The sequence below is a fragment of the Acanthisitta chloris genome, unplaced genomic scaffold, assembly GCF_000695815.1.
Source record: "Acanthisitta chloris isolate BGI_N310 unplaced genomic scaffold, ASM69581v1 Scaffold35187, whole genome shotgun sequence".
NCBI lineage: Eukaryota > Metazoa > Chordata > Aves > Passeriformes > Acanthisittidae > Acanthisitta > Acanthisitta chloris.
Window position 1 is genome coordinate 1 of NW_008683757.1, and position 14,101 is coordinate 14,101.

General features: G+C 34.7%; 1 protein-coding gene across 1 annotated transcript; it reads left to right on the plus strand.

Moving 5' to 3' along the window:
- Positions 1-2,529: 2,529 nt before the first annotated feature.
- LOC103806377 (centrosomal protein of 120 kDa-like) lies at positions 2,530-13,881 on the plus strand (the record flags this gene model as incomplete). Its single annotated transcript, XM_009079064.1, has 4 exons — positions 2,530-2,652; positions 4,087-4,185; positions 12,830-12,975; positions 13,641-13,881. Coding segments are annotated over 4 exons (609 nt in total), but the record flags the coding sequence as incomplete, so codon positions are not given.
- Between the last annotated feature and the right edge of the window lie 220 nt (positions 13,882-14,101).

Consider the following 14,101-nt stretch of genomic DNA (forward strand, 5'->3'; position numbering starts at 1 on the left):
CCTTATATACTGAACATAATGTCATATAGTATGTCAGTTTGGGTCACCTATCCAAGCTGTATCTCCTCCCAACCTCCCGTGCACACCCAGTAAGCTTGCCAGCGTGGCAGTGCTAAAAACAGAAAAGGCCTTGTCTCTATGTAAGCACTGCTCAGCAGTAGCAAAGCTTCTGTATTGTCATCACTGTGCTCCATACAAATCCAAAATGCAGCCCCATACAAGCCACTGTCAATAGATTAAGTCTTAGTAGTGACTAAATGTTCTGCAAAGTACTTAGTTTATGTAGATGAATTACTTGCTTTGGTGTTTTTCATGTCTGGTATGCCGTGTTAGCTTTGACTGAAGAACTGTCAGCCAAAGGCTTATTGTTGTATTGGGAAGAATTATGCTAGATTGTTGTGGTTATTTTTAGTTTCAAATTAAACATTGATATGCTAACATGAAATGAAGTTAGTTAGTATGTTAAATACAGTACCGTGTAATTTTTAAAAATATAGCTCATACAAAAGTGCTGCTAACCTAGAAGACGCTAATTTTGACTATTCTACTTGAACAGTCATTGAATTGAGGTGAGCAGTAGCAAACCACAGAGTGCAATCCTCTTCAAAGTGATAAGTATGTCACTTCTGCATTGTGTATGTCTTGTTCGCAGCTACCAGTCCAGATGAGACAGCAAAGAGTTCTTCATGCTCAAGTGGCCAAATGCCACCAGTTAGTATTCTTCTTTCAAGTTCATTCTTTTGGCTTCCACTGACCTTTTTAAGAAAAACAAACATCACAAGCACTTTGTTTTACCTCAGCATTGTGTTGCTGCAGTGGTTGGATTTAGAAGGCAAAATAATAAGAAATGGGACAACGAGAAAATACGGTTTGGGTATATCCATCAATACCATCAAGGGCTACATGTAACCTCAGCCAGAGTCAGCATTTGATATTTGCTAGCCATCAGTGAAAGTATTCTTCATCTGATTGCTTTAAAAAGGTTTCAGTATTGCAACATCCTGTGGCAATGAGTTCTAAAATACAATTATGTGCTGTAAATTTTAAAACTACTTTTTGTTCATTTTAAGTACATTACTTAGTAATTTTGGGGAATCCTTTAGGGCCTTTGTGACATACTGTTCCTGATTGCATGGGTGGCTGTCACTGGCTCTCTTCCAAACACAAGCTCCACTATGTTTTGTCATGCTTTGTATGAAGGCCGTTCTTTCCAGGCAATCATCCTGGCTATCTTTCTCTGTGCTGTTCCTTCTATGCTTCAGTATGTTGTGGTTCTTCCCACATGTTCTGCATAAGACAGGCTTTTTTCATTTGCTTTGTTGGAGTGGGGATTTGTTTGCTTGCTCTGGAGTTTCACTCTAGCATGCTTCTCATTGTAATGTGAACAAGCAGAATGTTCCTTTTGCTACAGCTGGCTGTAAAACTTATATGTGAAAATCAACTGCAATGAACTACATTTTTGTATGGCTCCCTAGGAAGCATCTTGGATTTCTTATGTCCATTCTGTAACAATAATAAAAGCAAAAGCTCCCAGAATTTTGGAAGAAAAATTAGAGCCAAAGCATGTAAAATATTGATGTACTAACTGAATAAGTTGTAAGCTTTGAAACAGAAATTAATTTTCTGAAGCATTTTCATCCAGTATTCTAAACTGTTGGATACAGTTCATGGAAATACTTGCATTATCTAGTTGGATATAATACAAGTGCAGCACATGGGATCTTACTCTGTGATGGAATACATCAGTTCCATCAGGTATATTAAGATATTTATAGTTGAATAATATTTAATGGAACAATGTAAGCTAGAAAAAGTAAAAAATATTAAGAACTTTTTGTAATATGATATAATAAGAAATGCTGTTAAGCATTTGGCTTGCTTGTTTTCTTTGTAGCAAGCAATTGTGTATTGGCATGATTTTTCAAATTACCCATTTTAAGATGAAAAGCAAAGGGCTCTCTTTATAAAATATCTTGAAACTGGAAGTACACTGTGAGGGCAGAGGCACATAACGTTAAGTCATTAGTTACTCAAGTCTTTCTTCTAAATCATTTGGCTGTACAATGTATCAGTTGTTTCCTCTTGCAGACATTCCTAAAAAAGTTGTGCTGGTGAAATTGAGTAAGTAATAAAACTTAATATAGTAGATAACACTGTTGGCATTCTTTAAAAGCTGTGTGTAAATCTTAGTAGTTTTGCTTTCTGTATTTCTTCTGCAAGTTGTTTTAGAAATGTGAACAAAAATGTTTATAAATCTTGATCTTCTCTATGTGAGGACAGACTTGTTTTTTCTTTGCAGTACTGACCAGAAATCCAAAAATTCTTCCTATTAAAACATTGCTGTATGCCATCATCATGAAATCACTAATTATAGATATGTAGCTTTCAGTGTCCATTTTATATCAGATAATTGACAGAACAATGTTTGTTCTAGAGACTAAGAAGTAATTTAAGTTCAGTAATGTAATTATTGGTCTGTGAATGGGTTTTTCTACTGACTTGCATTATATCTTGGTATCTTTAATGTAGCTTTATGAAGCTGAAAATAGGCATAAAATTTTGGAGAAGGAGTTCCGGCAATGCAAAGAACAGCAAAATAGCAGACCAGAAATAAAGCTACAATCGGAAATAAATCTTCTCACTTTAGAAAAGGTATATTGGATTTTTCTAGTACTTCAAAACTGTCACAATACTCTGACTGATAAGGGTCATGTAGAATAATCTTGAGTAATAAACTGGTTAATTTGTCCATTTTGTTTTACTTTTTCCAATTATTTCTTCAGGCTTTAAATATTCAGACACAAATAAGGCCAACAGTGGCCTTATTTCTTTAGAGGAAGCAGTAAGGCTAGAGGCTGAGGCAGGGGAAAAAAACTCATTCAAATCCTGATTTATGCTGGGGACTCTAAACATTCTGTTTATAAAACTAAAGAAAGATGAGGGTTTTCTTCTAAGGATTAGTTTAGACTGGTATTCCATTATGTGCATTTTTGTAATTAAGTATTTCTGAAAAGAGATTGTGTTACTTATCAGTGGAATGGAATCACTGTCATAAGCTGCTTTCTTAAAAACCATACATGTCTTCAGTAGAGGATACTTTGTGTAATTAAAACCACAGATATGGCCATTTAATGCTCAGAATTACTGTGAGGTTTGAGTTATATTGTTGACTGAATAAGCTGAAAAAAATTGGGCCAGGCTTCTTGGCACAAAGTGTACTCAGTTATATGGGCAGTCTGCATGTTACTGTATGCTTAAATAACTATTCATAATGTTAGCGAATGATACAAAATATTTTTATTTCTCTGCAGTCTTTTTTAACTCTTGCCTTAAATGGTTTTTAGATTGCCTAGTTTTGTTAGATTAATAAAAAATCAGTGCTTTACAAATTTAGTGGAAATAATTTTGTCTGATTAAAAGGAAAATATCACTGCCTTAGCGTTGGTAATTCAAAATGCATCATTTTTCAGATTGTGTTCTATGTGTTTCATAAGTGTTAATTTGCCTTCTAGTACTAAATTTTATTTTTGCACAGAATGCAGTGGTTTTTTTTTTTTTTACTGTGTAACCTGGTTTTAAGTTTTACTTAGGTAGCAAGATCAAAGGTTCACACTAGATAGGTAGATCTTAAAGAATGGCATGAACAGATTTCTATTTCAGTGAAAAGAATATAGAGCATGCCTTCAATCAACAGGAAAGAAAAAAATCTACACATCTTTTAAGTGTGAGATTTATCCATCAACTTTTCTGTTTAGTGCTTATAATGTTACTTTGAATTAAAAGGAATGAGGGGGTGGCTAATTTGAGACTCTTAAATTTAAAGATTTACATCAGCTGGTTTAGCACAAAAAACTAATCTTTTTCTTTCTGTATAGATGGCTGTCCAATAAAAATAAGGTTATATTTTAAACAAGAAAATGTTCATGTGCCATAATATTTATGTTATATTGTATAACAGCTTTAGATGATGTTGTACCTTGCACTACATAAACACTTTTCTTAAACCAGACCCTTTGTATATATACATCTTTCAGTGATGGTTACTGCTGTTACTGCTTCAGCTGATACAATTTTAATTGCTTTTAGGTTGAACTTGAAAGAAAGTTAGACTCAGCTACCAAGTTGAAGCTTCACTACAAACAACAATGGACAAGGGCTTTGAAAGAACTGGCTAGATTAAAACAGGTATGCAGGTTTTCTTTTGTCCTATGAGACAACCCAGATAATGTCATATGGGAAGCTACTAGGATTACTGTTAACTATTGACAGTTTTCATTTTATTAGTGTTTGTCTTTGCAAATTAAAGCTCTGAGCTATCCTTTTTGCAAAAATGAGAACAGCAAAACTGGTTTGTGTTTGACATTGAACTCAGGAAAGACCAAGACTCAGACCTGTGGAGATGGTTGACATAGTTAAAGGCAGGTGTGATTTAATAGAGAAAAGGTTTAATTTCGTTCCTAACAATTCTGGATTACTGCTTCCAGAAAAAATACGTTTTTACTGTCCCAACTGTCTTGGTCAGTTACAGTCCTAACTCTTCTGTATTTTAATTGTATAATGATTGAAGAGTAAAGATGAGAAGCAAATTTTTGCTTTTAGAAACAAGGGTTTAAGCTTTGAGTGCTGTAAAATGAAGTAAACTTGTAGAAAATTTCAACTGGAAGTGAAATTTTCTCCTGGTTTTGGAAATGCTAATCTCATAATAGCATGACATACTATTTTACTGCTAAGTTTTAGCTGAGCTCTTGTGTGTCTATATATATATTCATACATACACAGCTTGTAAGTACTCTGTTCAAACTTGCAGTAGTGGCAGCTTCATCCTTGCTGATTCCATATTGCATCTGTGCCATTTTCTGTCATCATCTGTCTTCCATGAATTACAGTAAACTTTAGCTAAACGCTATACTTCAGAATGGCAAGCATTTCCATTGGCCTTGACAAACAAATTATTAAATCATTAATCTCAGTTATTGAACAAACTTTGACGTGGACATAAAGCTTCAGAATTCAAGTTCAGTAAAAGGTTTTTATTACCTGTATTCATATCTACTTCCAGTTTGAGGAACAGTGTTGGTTTTATCAAGGATTGTAGTACCTACTTCACTCCTACTGATATTCAAGTTTTGAAGAGTGAGAGCATAAGTCCACCCTCTCCTAATTTGTAATTATATTTTTTAATCTGTATTTCTTTGAGGGAGAATGTGCAATAGAATCACCATTCGTAAAAACTCATCTTTTTTTGCTGTCTTCAAAATGCTCCTTTTTTTTGCCTAGTTATAAAAGGAGTCATAAATTCTTTACTCCAATTTCAAAAACATCTATGCTTGAGAAGATGATAGGAGGAAGAATATAAATATTATTTCTCTGATTAAGATTTCTTCATCGGTCAAGAAATGTCCAGACTACTTTTTCTTACTGCCATATTTTAAAATTCCTGTAGAATAAAAGCGAAGATAGTTGCTTGCTACATTAACACTGGCATGTATCACTATCAGGTTTTTGTTACGAATTTCATCATCATAGACCTGATGATCTGAATTTATAAACATAAGTAGATGGTTTCAGTTGACCCTCTTGCTGAAAGTCTGAGCCATAAAATAATTCACTGGCATGCACAGTGAATTATGCTATCTAAAACTTTTCTATGATAGAACCAGCCCTTTCTAAGTAGTTTTTTTGTGGGTTTTGTACTCCTGTGCTTCATTGTGTACTTAGTCTATTGATAAAGGGTTTAAGTGACTTTAAAGAGTCAAATAAAAGTTGAAGCAGAGCTGATCAAAAACCATTTACTGTGTTTTAAATATAAATTTGGAAACTGTTGCTTAAGGAATTCTAGATTTGCTTTAGTTCAGATGATTTGTGCAATTGTGCATAGTTTGACCAATTTCTTGTTTAAATTGGATTAGTACCATGTTAATTTTGCATTGCCTCTAGTGAATAGCCACAGAGCTGTAATCTGTGCCAGTAATTTGTCACACCAAAGCTCTCTAGAGAACTATACAAAACATTTGTGTAGTGAGGATTAGACACTGAAAGCCATATCTTAGATTGTTAATAAATGTTAATGACAAAACCCAGCTGGTAAGTCTTGGAAATGAGAACTAATGCTTTGTGCCCATTGCCAAAAAAATGTTTAAACAGACATTTCCATTACTCAAAGGTGACCTGGTACAGTCAATTTGTGAATTAAAGAAGCATAATCTACAGGGTAAGCATTTTGTAAAATGCTCTTCTGATTTGCAACCATAAAAGTCAATGTTTCCTTCATTAAGAAGTTTTCTTTTACTTTGGAACTAGTTCTTAGCTCACATCTGGGATAGTTTTATATTTTGCAGAATATGAGATATGAAGCACATAACTTAGAAGAGTATGGGACTGTTAATAGAATATGCTCTAAACTTCTCCATGTGTAGGATTTTGTGCTAGTGGTACTGAAGTACATGAGGACACATACACATGATACTTACCTGCACTTAAAAAAATACATAAGTTCGTTTGTAAAATTAAGTGACAATAGACTTCATTCAGCTTACTTTTCTTCCCTCTCTGTTACTCAGTACAATTCTGTATTAATACATCACTTGTTATACCCATATTCAGCTTTAGGGAAACCAAAATGTCATGAAGTTAGCTACATATCGATGCACCCAGGTAGATTTTGTCATTTCTAGATGTTTCAAGAACTATCCTTCAACGTTTGTTGACTGGGCAATCTGAATACTACACAAATGAGAGTTCTGTGGGGTTTTTATGTATGTGAGCATTATTTCTGAGAGGAATTGAACTGTTTACACAGATTGTATACATGCTTACAGAGATGTTAGATGCTGAGTTCAGTACCTGTCTGGATGTAAGAAACAATCTATCAAAACAAAAATCAAAGTAGCAGAGATGTCACATTCAGCAGCTGGTACTCGCTGTTATCATCTAATTGGCCAAAACGTACATGCATTCAGTGTTCTGGGAGAAATAATTTTGTATGTCTTTTAATGTGTTTGTGCCCTGCAGACCTGTTAGAACCAGCACCAATGCATTTGTTTAAAGCTGCATAGACCATGTTGGCTGACTGACATTCACTCTGTCTTGTCCAGTATCTTGCTTATCCACTCAGTAATTAATTTGATTAATTTATAAGTAATTTAGCCAAGGATGGGATGTAAATCTTTTAAAAAAATATTTAAAGGCACAGAAAAAAACCCCAGTTGGAGGTCCAAGTCTTGGTTAAAAACTGTGTCTTGAAACCATCCAGACCCTCCTACTGACTTGTCAGCTCTGGGTTATTTTCAGAAAACTTTACTTGAGTTCCTTAGCTTCAATAGTAAGTTTTTCTCACAGACTTGCATGGTATGTATGAGTGGGAGAGTGAATAGTGGCTGCTATTTAGCCATTGTTTAGTCTACTGTATGTATGTTTACATCTCCCTTTTGGATTTATAGGCAGCTATGGCAAAATAAAGATTGTGCTTCCTTGATTGAAGAGCCTCTTAACTTAAGCACCTGGCGGCATACAGGGATTCTGTTATGATGTGACTATAACTGAAATTTTGAGTGGTTTATATATTTAGTTAATTTTTATTTAATGCTAATATTTTTCTAGTACCATAGGTTTCAAAACATGATTGAAGTTTCTACCATGCAAGCTTCTGAAACAGCATTCTGTGTCTCAAGAACTACGTTAGAGATGGAAACTGATGAAGAAAAGTAGTAAAATCTTGAAGTAAATTATCTCATGACTAGTATGTGATAGTGTTAAGATTGGATTTGTTTTGTTGGGATGTAAGAGGAGGATCTCAACATAGAAAATTAATAAGTGAAAGGAATGTAGGTGGTAAGTTATACTGAGGGGGAAAAGGAAAGAAAGTGAATAACAGGAATAGTGTGACTAGCAGTGCTGAGCAAGAAGTGGAGGAGAAGGTACCTGGGCCAACTAATACATATTGCAAAGATACTTTTCAGCATAATTTGCAGATGATACTTTTATTTGATCTGTGGCTGCCTCAGTATGGGAGAGTGGCTGATGATTGTTAGGTAGTGAAGCAAGAGTAACATATTTCCAAGTGTTCTGAGTTTCTAGTGAGTTCTGTCTTCTGTTCACAAAGTTGCCTTTAGTTCAGCAGCTTATGTTTCTGGAGTATTCCCTTAGCTGGAATTTAAAAATGCAAAATTCTAGATGTTTGCAAATCTAAAATTCTAATAGTTCTTACTGAGGTTTAAAACAACCTGACCGGCTGGAATATATGCAGTTGGGAATAAATCTGAAATGTTCCTTATTTTAGGGCATAGTATAGGAGTAGTTTGAAAAGTTTGTCAGAAGTCATGACTGAGAATTTCAAACATGTGAGTATGTGTGTATAAACTTGTGTGCAGTGAGGTACATTTAAATACTTTGTATTCAATTATGCCTTCATTTTTCAGTATACACAGGATAAAATGAAGATATTACAAGGAGGTTTAGAAATGCTGGACTGAGCATTTGCCTCATAAATGTGCAGAAGTGTTTTATTAATTTTGCTTTTTCACTTTGGAAGGTTTCACAGGAAATTCTGCTACATTTCAAGTGCTACTAGGCAGTGGAGTTCTGTTCCTTCTGTGGTTTACAAAAAAAAAAAGTGCTTGTTTCTAAGCACATTGTTACATTGTCATGGAAAAAAGTGGATTTAATACCTGAATGTCACTGATAAAGGAGCACCAGTTTCATCACTGAGATGATTAAGAAATCCTTCCTTCTCTCTCATTGTAACAAAAGACAGTCTTTTTATGGTCCCTCAACATATCATAACCAATTTGTATATAAATTAATTCAAAATCAGCATGCCCCACTTCTTATCAAACAACTATTGTAAATTCTTTGCCATCTTCTGTTGATGGATTATTGTGAAATAGGGTTCTTTTGCTGTGCTGTGAATACATAGAGCATGTTTCTTGTTGCGTACCCTACAAATTGTTATGACAGACTTTTTAAAGGAGTCAGAAACTAATGTTGGGAACAGTATTTGAAAATCAGAGTATGAAGTGTGTAATGTAAATTGCACACAGGTAATTATTAAATTAATCTGCAAAATCCCTTCTTGTTTTAGTATCTTTTTTCTAAGTTGGGCTGTCTTAAATTGAATGGCAGGGAAGTCTTGCTTCAGAAAATGGTGATTTTCAGATTTTTAATTTAATATTATTGTACTCTAATATCCCTATTCAGTCATAGCATGCCAGACTTCTGAAATTCTTAAGTTTCACTGGCTAAAATTAATATCTACTTTTCCTTCAACACCCCCAAATAAGTAAATGCAAAATATGTCATGTTTACATCACAACTGTATTAGTAATCAAATTAAATTTCAAGTGACATTTATCTGAAAGGAATCCCTACCCAATATTAACTTGGAGAAAAATGTGTTTTCCTCCTCTGTGGAGCAAAGAATTTAGCCCAGTCTATATTCAACAGGAAAACCAGGGTGTGCTAGAGTTTCAAAACCAGAACTTGGATATGCAAAATTTACTGTATCTTCTACAGGGACATGCACACTAAGTTTCTTTAGACTTGTTGTCTAATCAGGAAAAGTAGCTAGTCACCAGTCTGAATTGCTGGGTTCTTTACCCATAAGGACAGACAAGTAGAAATTTCTAGATTTGTTCTACATGTGCAGGGCAACACCTCCTCCCCTAAGACTAAATGGAACTTTACAAAGGAGAGTTTAACATACATAAAATTTTAGGTCTCATGTTTGCATTGAGGGTCTGATCTCAACTTTTTTCCCTGAAACATAAATATTTTAATTTTCTTAATTTTGAAAAGGAGTTAACTTAGGAGATCAAGTGGGAATGCCAAGAATAGATGTTGAAAAGAAGGTGATATTAGCCTGTCCTCATATTTCTAGGTTCCTGCTAATTGAGGTAGTCAGATTTGCCATTTACTTGTTCTGTAACTAAAGTAGTACTGGTTTTATACCAACTTGTTTGAGACTAGATGCTCAGCATTTCAGCTTACTACCTGCATTTAGCAAAATAAAAGATAAGTACAACTATCAAAATTATTAAGATAATTGCATTCCTCCTCGTAACCTGTTTTAAACTTGAAACCTGGCTTTGCAGTCTGTGTAGTGTTGCCTGTGTACATATTTGGGAGCCACAGGATACCATTGTAGTATTTGCTGGGACCTTAGGATAAAAACCAACCCAAACACCTTCTGTCTATTCTTTCTAAAAAGTTCAACAGTATCACTTTATCTCTAGCATTTTTCAAAACATAAATGTCTATCTTAATTCAAAACAGTCTGTGATCAGGAAGCTCCTAATGTTTTAAGGATATTGCTTAAGTGATTAGGCTACTCTTTAAGTAACTTGAATCATGTCTCTAGTTGGAATATACCTAGTTTTGAGTTTCAGACTGTTGTTCATTCGGTTGGAAAAGCCCAGCTAGTGTACTGATGTGAATTACCAGTCTGGTCCATACAGAGGCCAGCAGTGTATGTGCAAGGTCTAGAAATCTGGCTTGAGTATCTTTGAACATTCTCCAGCTGCCCTTAGCCAGTGAATTAAGTACATCATGAGCCAGCAGTTGCATGTATCATGTTTAGTAGACATAAGTGAGTATATTCTTCATTTATCTGTTTCCTTTTCAAATCAACTCATATTTTTGTCTCAATAATATCCTGGTCCTTTCATATTCACTTTTCCCCCACTGAATAACTTTGTAACAGCAGCAAACTGTTCCAGAGTCATCTCCTCATTTATGAATGTATTGAAAAGTAGATTTCTTGTGGAGTCCACTGTTAAGCTTTTTGTTCTTCGAAATGATCAGTTGCTGTCCTTTCTCTGGAGCTCTAAACCTTGAGTAGTCTGGGACTACTTTCTCCATGACAGCTTAATTTTGCGTTTGGTTGTAGGTGGCTTCTTTAGTGTGGCGTTTGGTTGGGTTTTTTTAAGATTAGTTAGAAGAGTGACTTTCTACAAAATCTGGATTCATTCTGCCTGGTGTAGCAATACATCCTGTTAGTTTTGGGTTCATTACAATTTGAACAAGCTTGGCCATGGTGGAAATAAGTCCTGCTATAGTTCCTGGATATTCATAAGGTCTCTGTTTAAAGAAAGAATAAAACAGGGAAATAGTTATTCCTGTAGTGTCAACACCAATTTTGGTAACAGATTAAGATGAACCTCCAGGTAGTCTTGCAACTTTGTGTTTTAAATAGTGAATTTCCTTATAACTCTTGAAAATTCTTGCATAAATATCATCAGTCTATAGTGATTTGTTAATATTTGCTTTATGTATTTGTAGATTACTGTTCTAAAACTTATTATATTTCAGTCTGAGACTGTTCTTCAAACCTGTCCCACATAAAAAAAGGGTGCCTCTCACATGGGAGTGTTCTTCTGCAATGAAGTTTTGATGGAGAAGGAAAGACCATGGCCTTGTCTTCACCAAGTGCTTTCTTTTTTTTTAAATGTTTCAATCATCCATCATCTGTATTCTTGAGTACTATAGAGTCAGCTCTATCAGCTGACTCTTTGGCAGGATTTCTGCTTCTGGTTTTATTATTAGTATGTATCCTTTAACAAGTTGTTCTTCAGGTTTTATGGCCTGTCTCACTGCAGTTCTAACATTTAATTAGGCTGGCTGACGTATTGAATTTAGTACAAAAATATAGTATTTTGGGTTTACATACGTGCTGTGAGTTCTTGTCAAGTACTTTACTTGCATTGTCTGTTCACATTGACAATTAGAGTCTGTTTATACCAATTCCTTGTGAAATTCAGATTAATTTTTTTTTTCAGTTATTCATCATCAACAGGGAGTGCTTCAAGTGTGCTGGCACCTGGCATTCAGGAAACTGCATGACTAAAGTCTTCCAGATATTACTAGGCTGACTGTATAATGAGTATGCTCATACGTTTGAAAGAGAAATTGTCTTTATTTTTCCCCTTGTAATAAATATAAAATTGATAGTATTAACAATCAATATCTCAGATGAAAGCAATATCAAAATTACAAAGGTAACCTTGCACTTGATGATATGCCTAGATCCAGGATGTTTGTGTAACATCCTGTCTTATTTTTTACCACCTCAGTCTGCAAGTCTGACTGTATAACAAGATTAAAGAAACTTAGTGCACAATGCCATGTGGAAAATGACTGGGATGAAGAGAAGTGGGCAGAGAACCGTGTTTCTTATTAAGACACTTTAATGTCACAAAGTGGTAGTGAACTCAAACCTTTATTTTGTTACAGTGTCTGCATAGAGCTTAAAAAAGTAGAGCAAAGATTGATTGGATTAAATCCACAAAATAAATTATCTGAACTTTCACATAGTTCTATACAAATGTAAAAGGGAACCTTGCCAAAGTTGTTTTCAAGGCCTTTTTCTTTTTTTAACCACAACTTCCAATTTCAAAATGTAGTTCTTGAAGCTTTGATACTAGGCACTATGGGCCTGATGACAGTAGTTTCCTGCAGCTATTTAGCTTTTATTTTCTCAAAATCTCAGTAGCTTGAGCAGTTCCAGAAGTAAAAGTTTTATGTTTACCATCTTAAGCCAGAGTTAGTAAAAGGGTTTGTTAACATTTTTCCTATTTTGTTCATGGAATGATATCTGTCACTGGGCTTCAGCTGATCCAGCCTGGACAGTTTTACTATGATTGTGATAGTCCCTGGTCTTACTGCATTATAAATATAACCAGCTAAGACATTCTGTTTAACTCCTACTTTTCTAGTACTATTGGAGGCTTAATTGTCAGTACTTCATTCCTAAAGTCTTGCTTTGTCACTATAATTAGCACTTTTACGTGTAATCACATGATCAGCTGAGTAATGTCTTCACCCCTTCCCACATTAGCGTGAACAAGAAAATGCAATGGCTCACCTTAAAAAGCAGCAACAAGAGCTGGAGCACATGAGGTTGCGCTACTTGGCAGCAGAAGAAAAAGAGATGGGGAAAACAGACCGACAAGAGCTGGAGGATATCAGAAATGAGCTTAACAGGTACAAAAGCATTTTTAAGATTCTCACACACACACTCCCTTCCGTATTTCTCTTGCTGTCAGTCTCAAAATAGGAGCAGGTTCAGTTAAATCAAGATTATAATTGGCTGTCAGTTCAGTGAAAGAACACAGGTTAGTGTCCCATAGTTAAATATTGCACATTTTAAATATGCAGCTATACTGCGGTATAGAAAAATCTGTTTAAGGCCACTTTGTTACAGTCATGGTTGTGCAGCACCAGGCTCTTTTCTATTTTAAACCTCCAGTTCTAAGCATAACTGCTGTGTTAAGAAAAGAACAAGGCATGTGCTGTTCTGATTTTGAATAAACTGAAATTTTAATTCTACTTAATGTTGTCCACCAGAAACTATCTGCACTAGTTTTGTGTTGAATCCTCTTGAGTACAGCTTATCAAAGTAGAAGGCTAGATAGCCCATGACAGCAAGTATCATAGTTACATATGCCTATAGAAAATGTTTTGTTTGAATTTAAGTATTGTATTTCTTTTACTTGTAGTTGTTTTCCCCAGAGAGAATAATTTGTTACCTTTTACAGATTTCTTTATTTTACTAAGTACTTTGGTATATAAGAACCTAATATGAAGTTAATCAAGAGTGGGTTTTATGATGTCTCATTCTCTAATTCTTTATGTTTTATCTACATTAGACTAAAACAACAAGAAGAAGAGAGAAAGCAATTGCAAGATGCTAGAGAGAATTCTGCTGGTAGAGTGGATAGTCTTCATTGTAGAAAATTAAATGAGAACATGGATGATTATCTTTCTCGTCTGATAGAAGAGAGGGATACCCTGTTGAGAACAGGAGTCTACAATCATGAAGACCATCTTGTGAGTGAACTTGATCGTCAAATAAGAGAAGCTATTGCAAAAAGGAACATCACTATTTAAAAGTATGCAAAAAGTTGTTAGAGCCAAAATCTGAGTAGAGTGATTTTTATAAACCAATACTATTTTGCAAAAAATGTAACATCATACATTCTGTTGCACGCTATTGTTAGCTCTTTTTTGGAGTCAATGTAAATATTTTCAACATGTCAAGTTTAGGACAGTTGTAAGTTTTACAGGGACAATGACTGGTTTATAATGTTTTTATACTCATGTGTGTAAG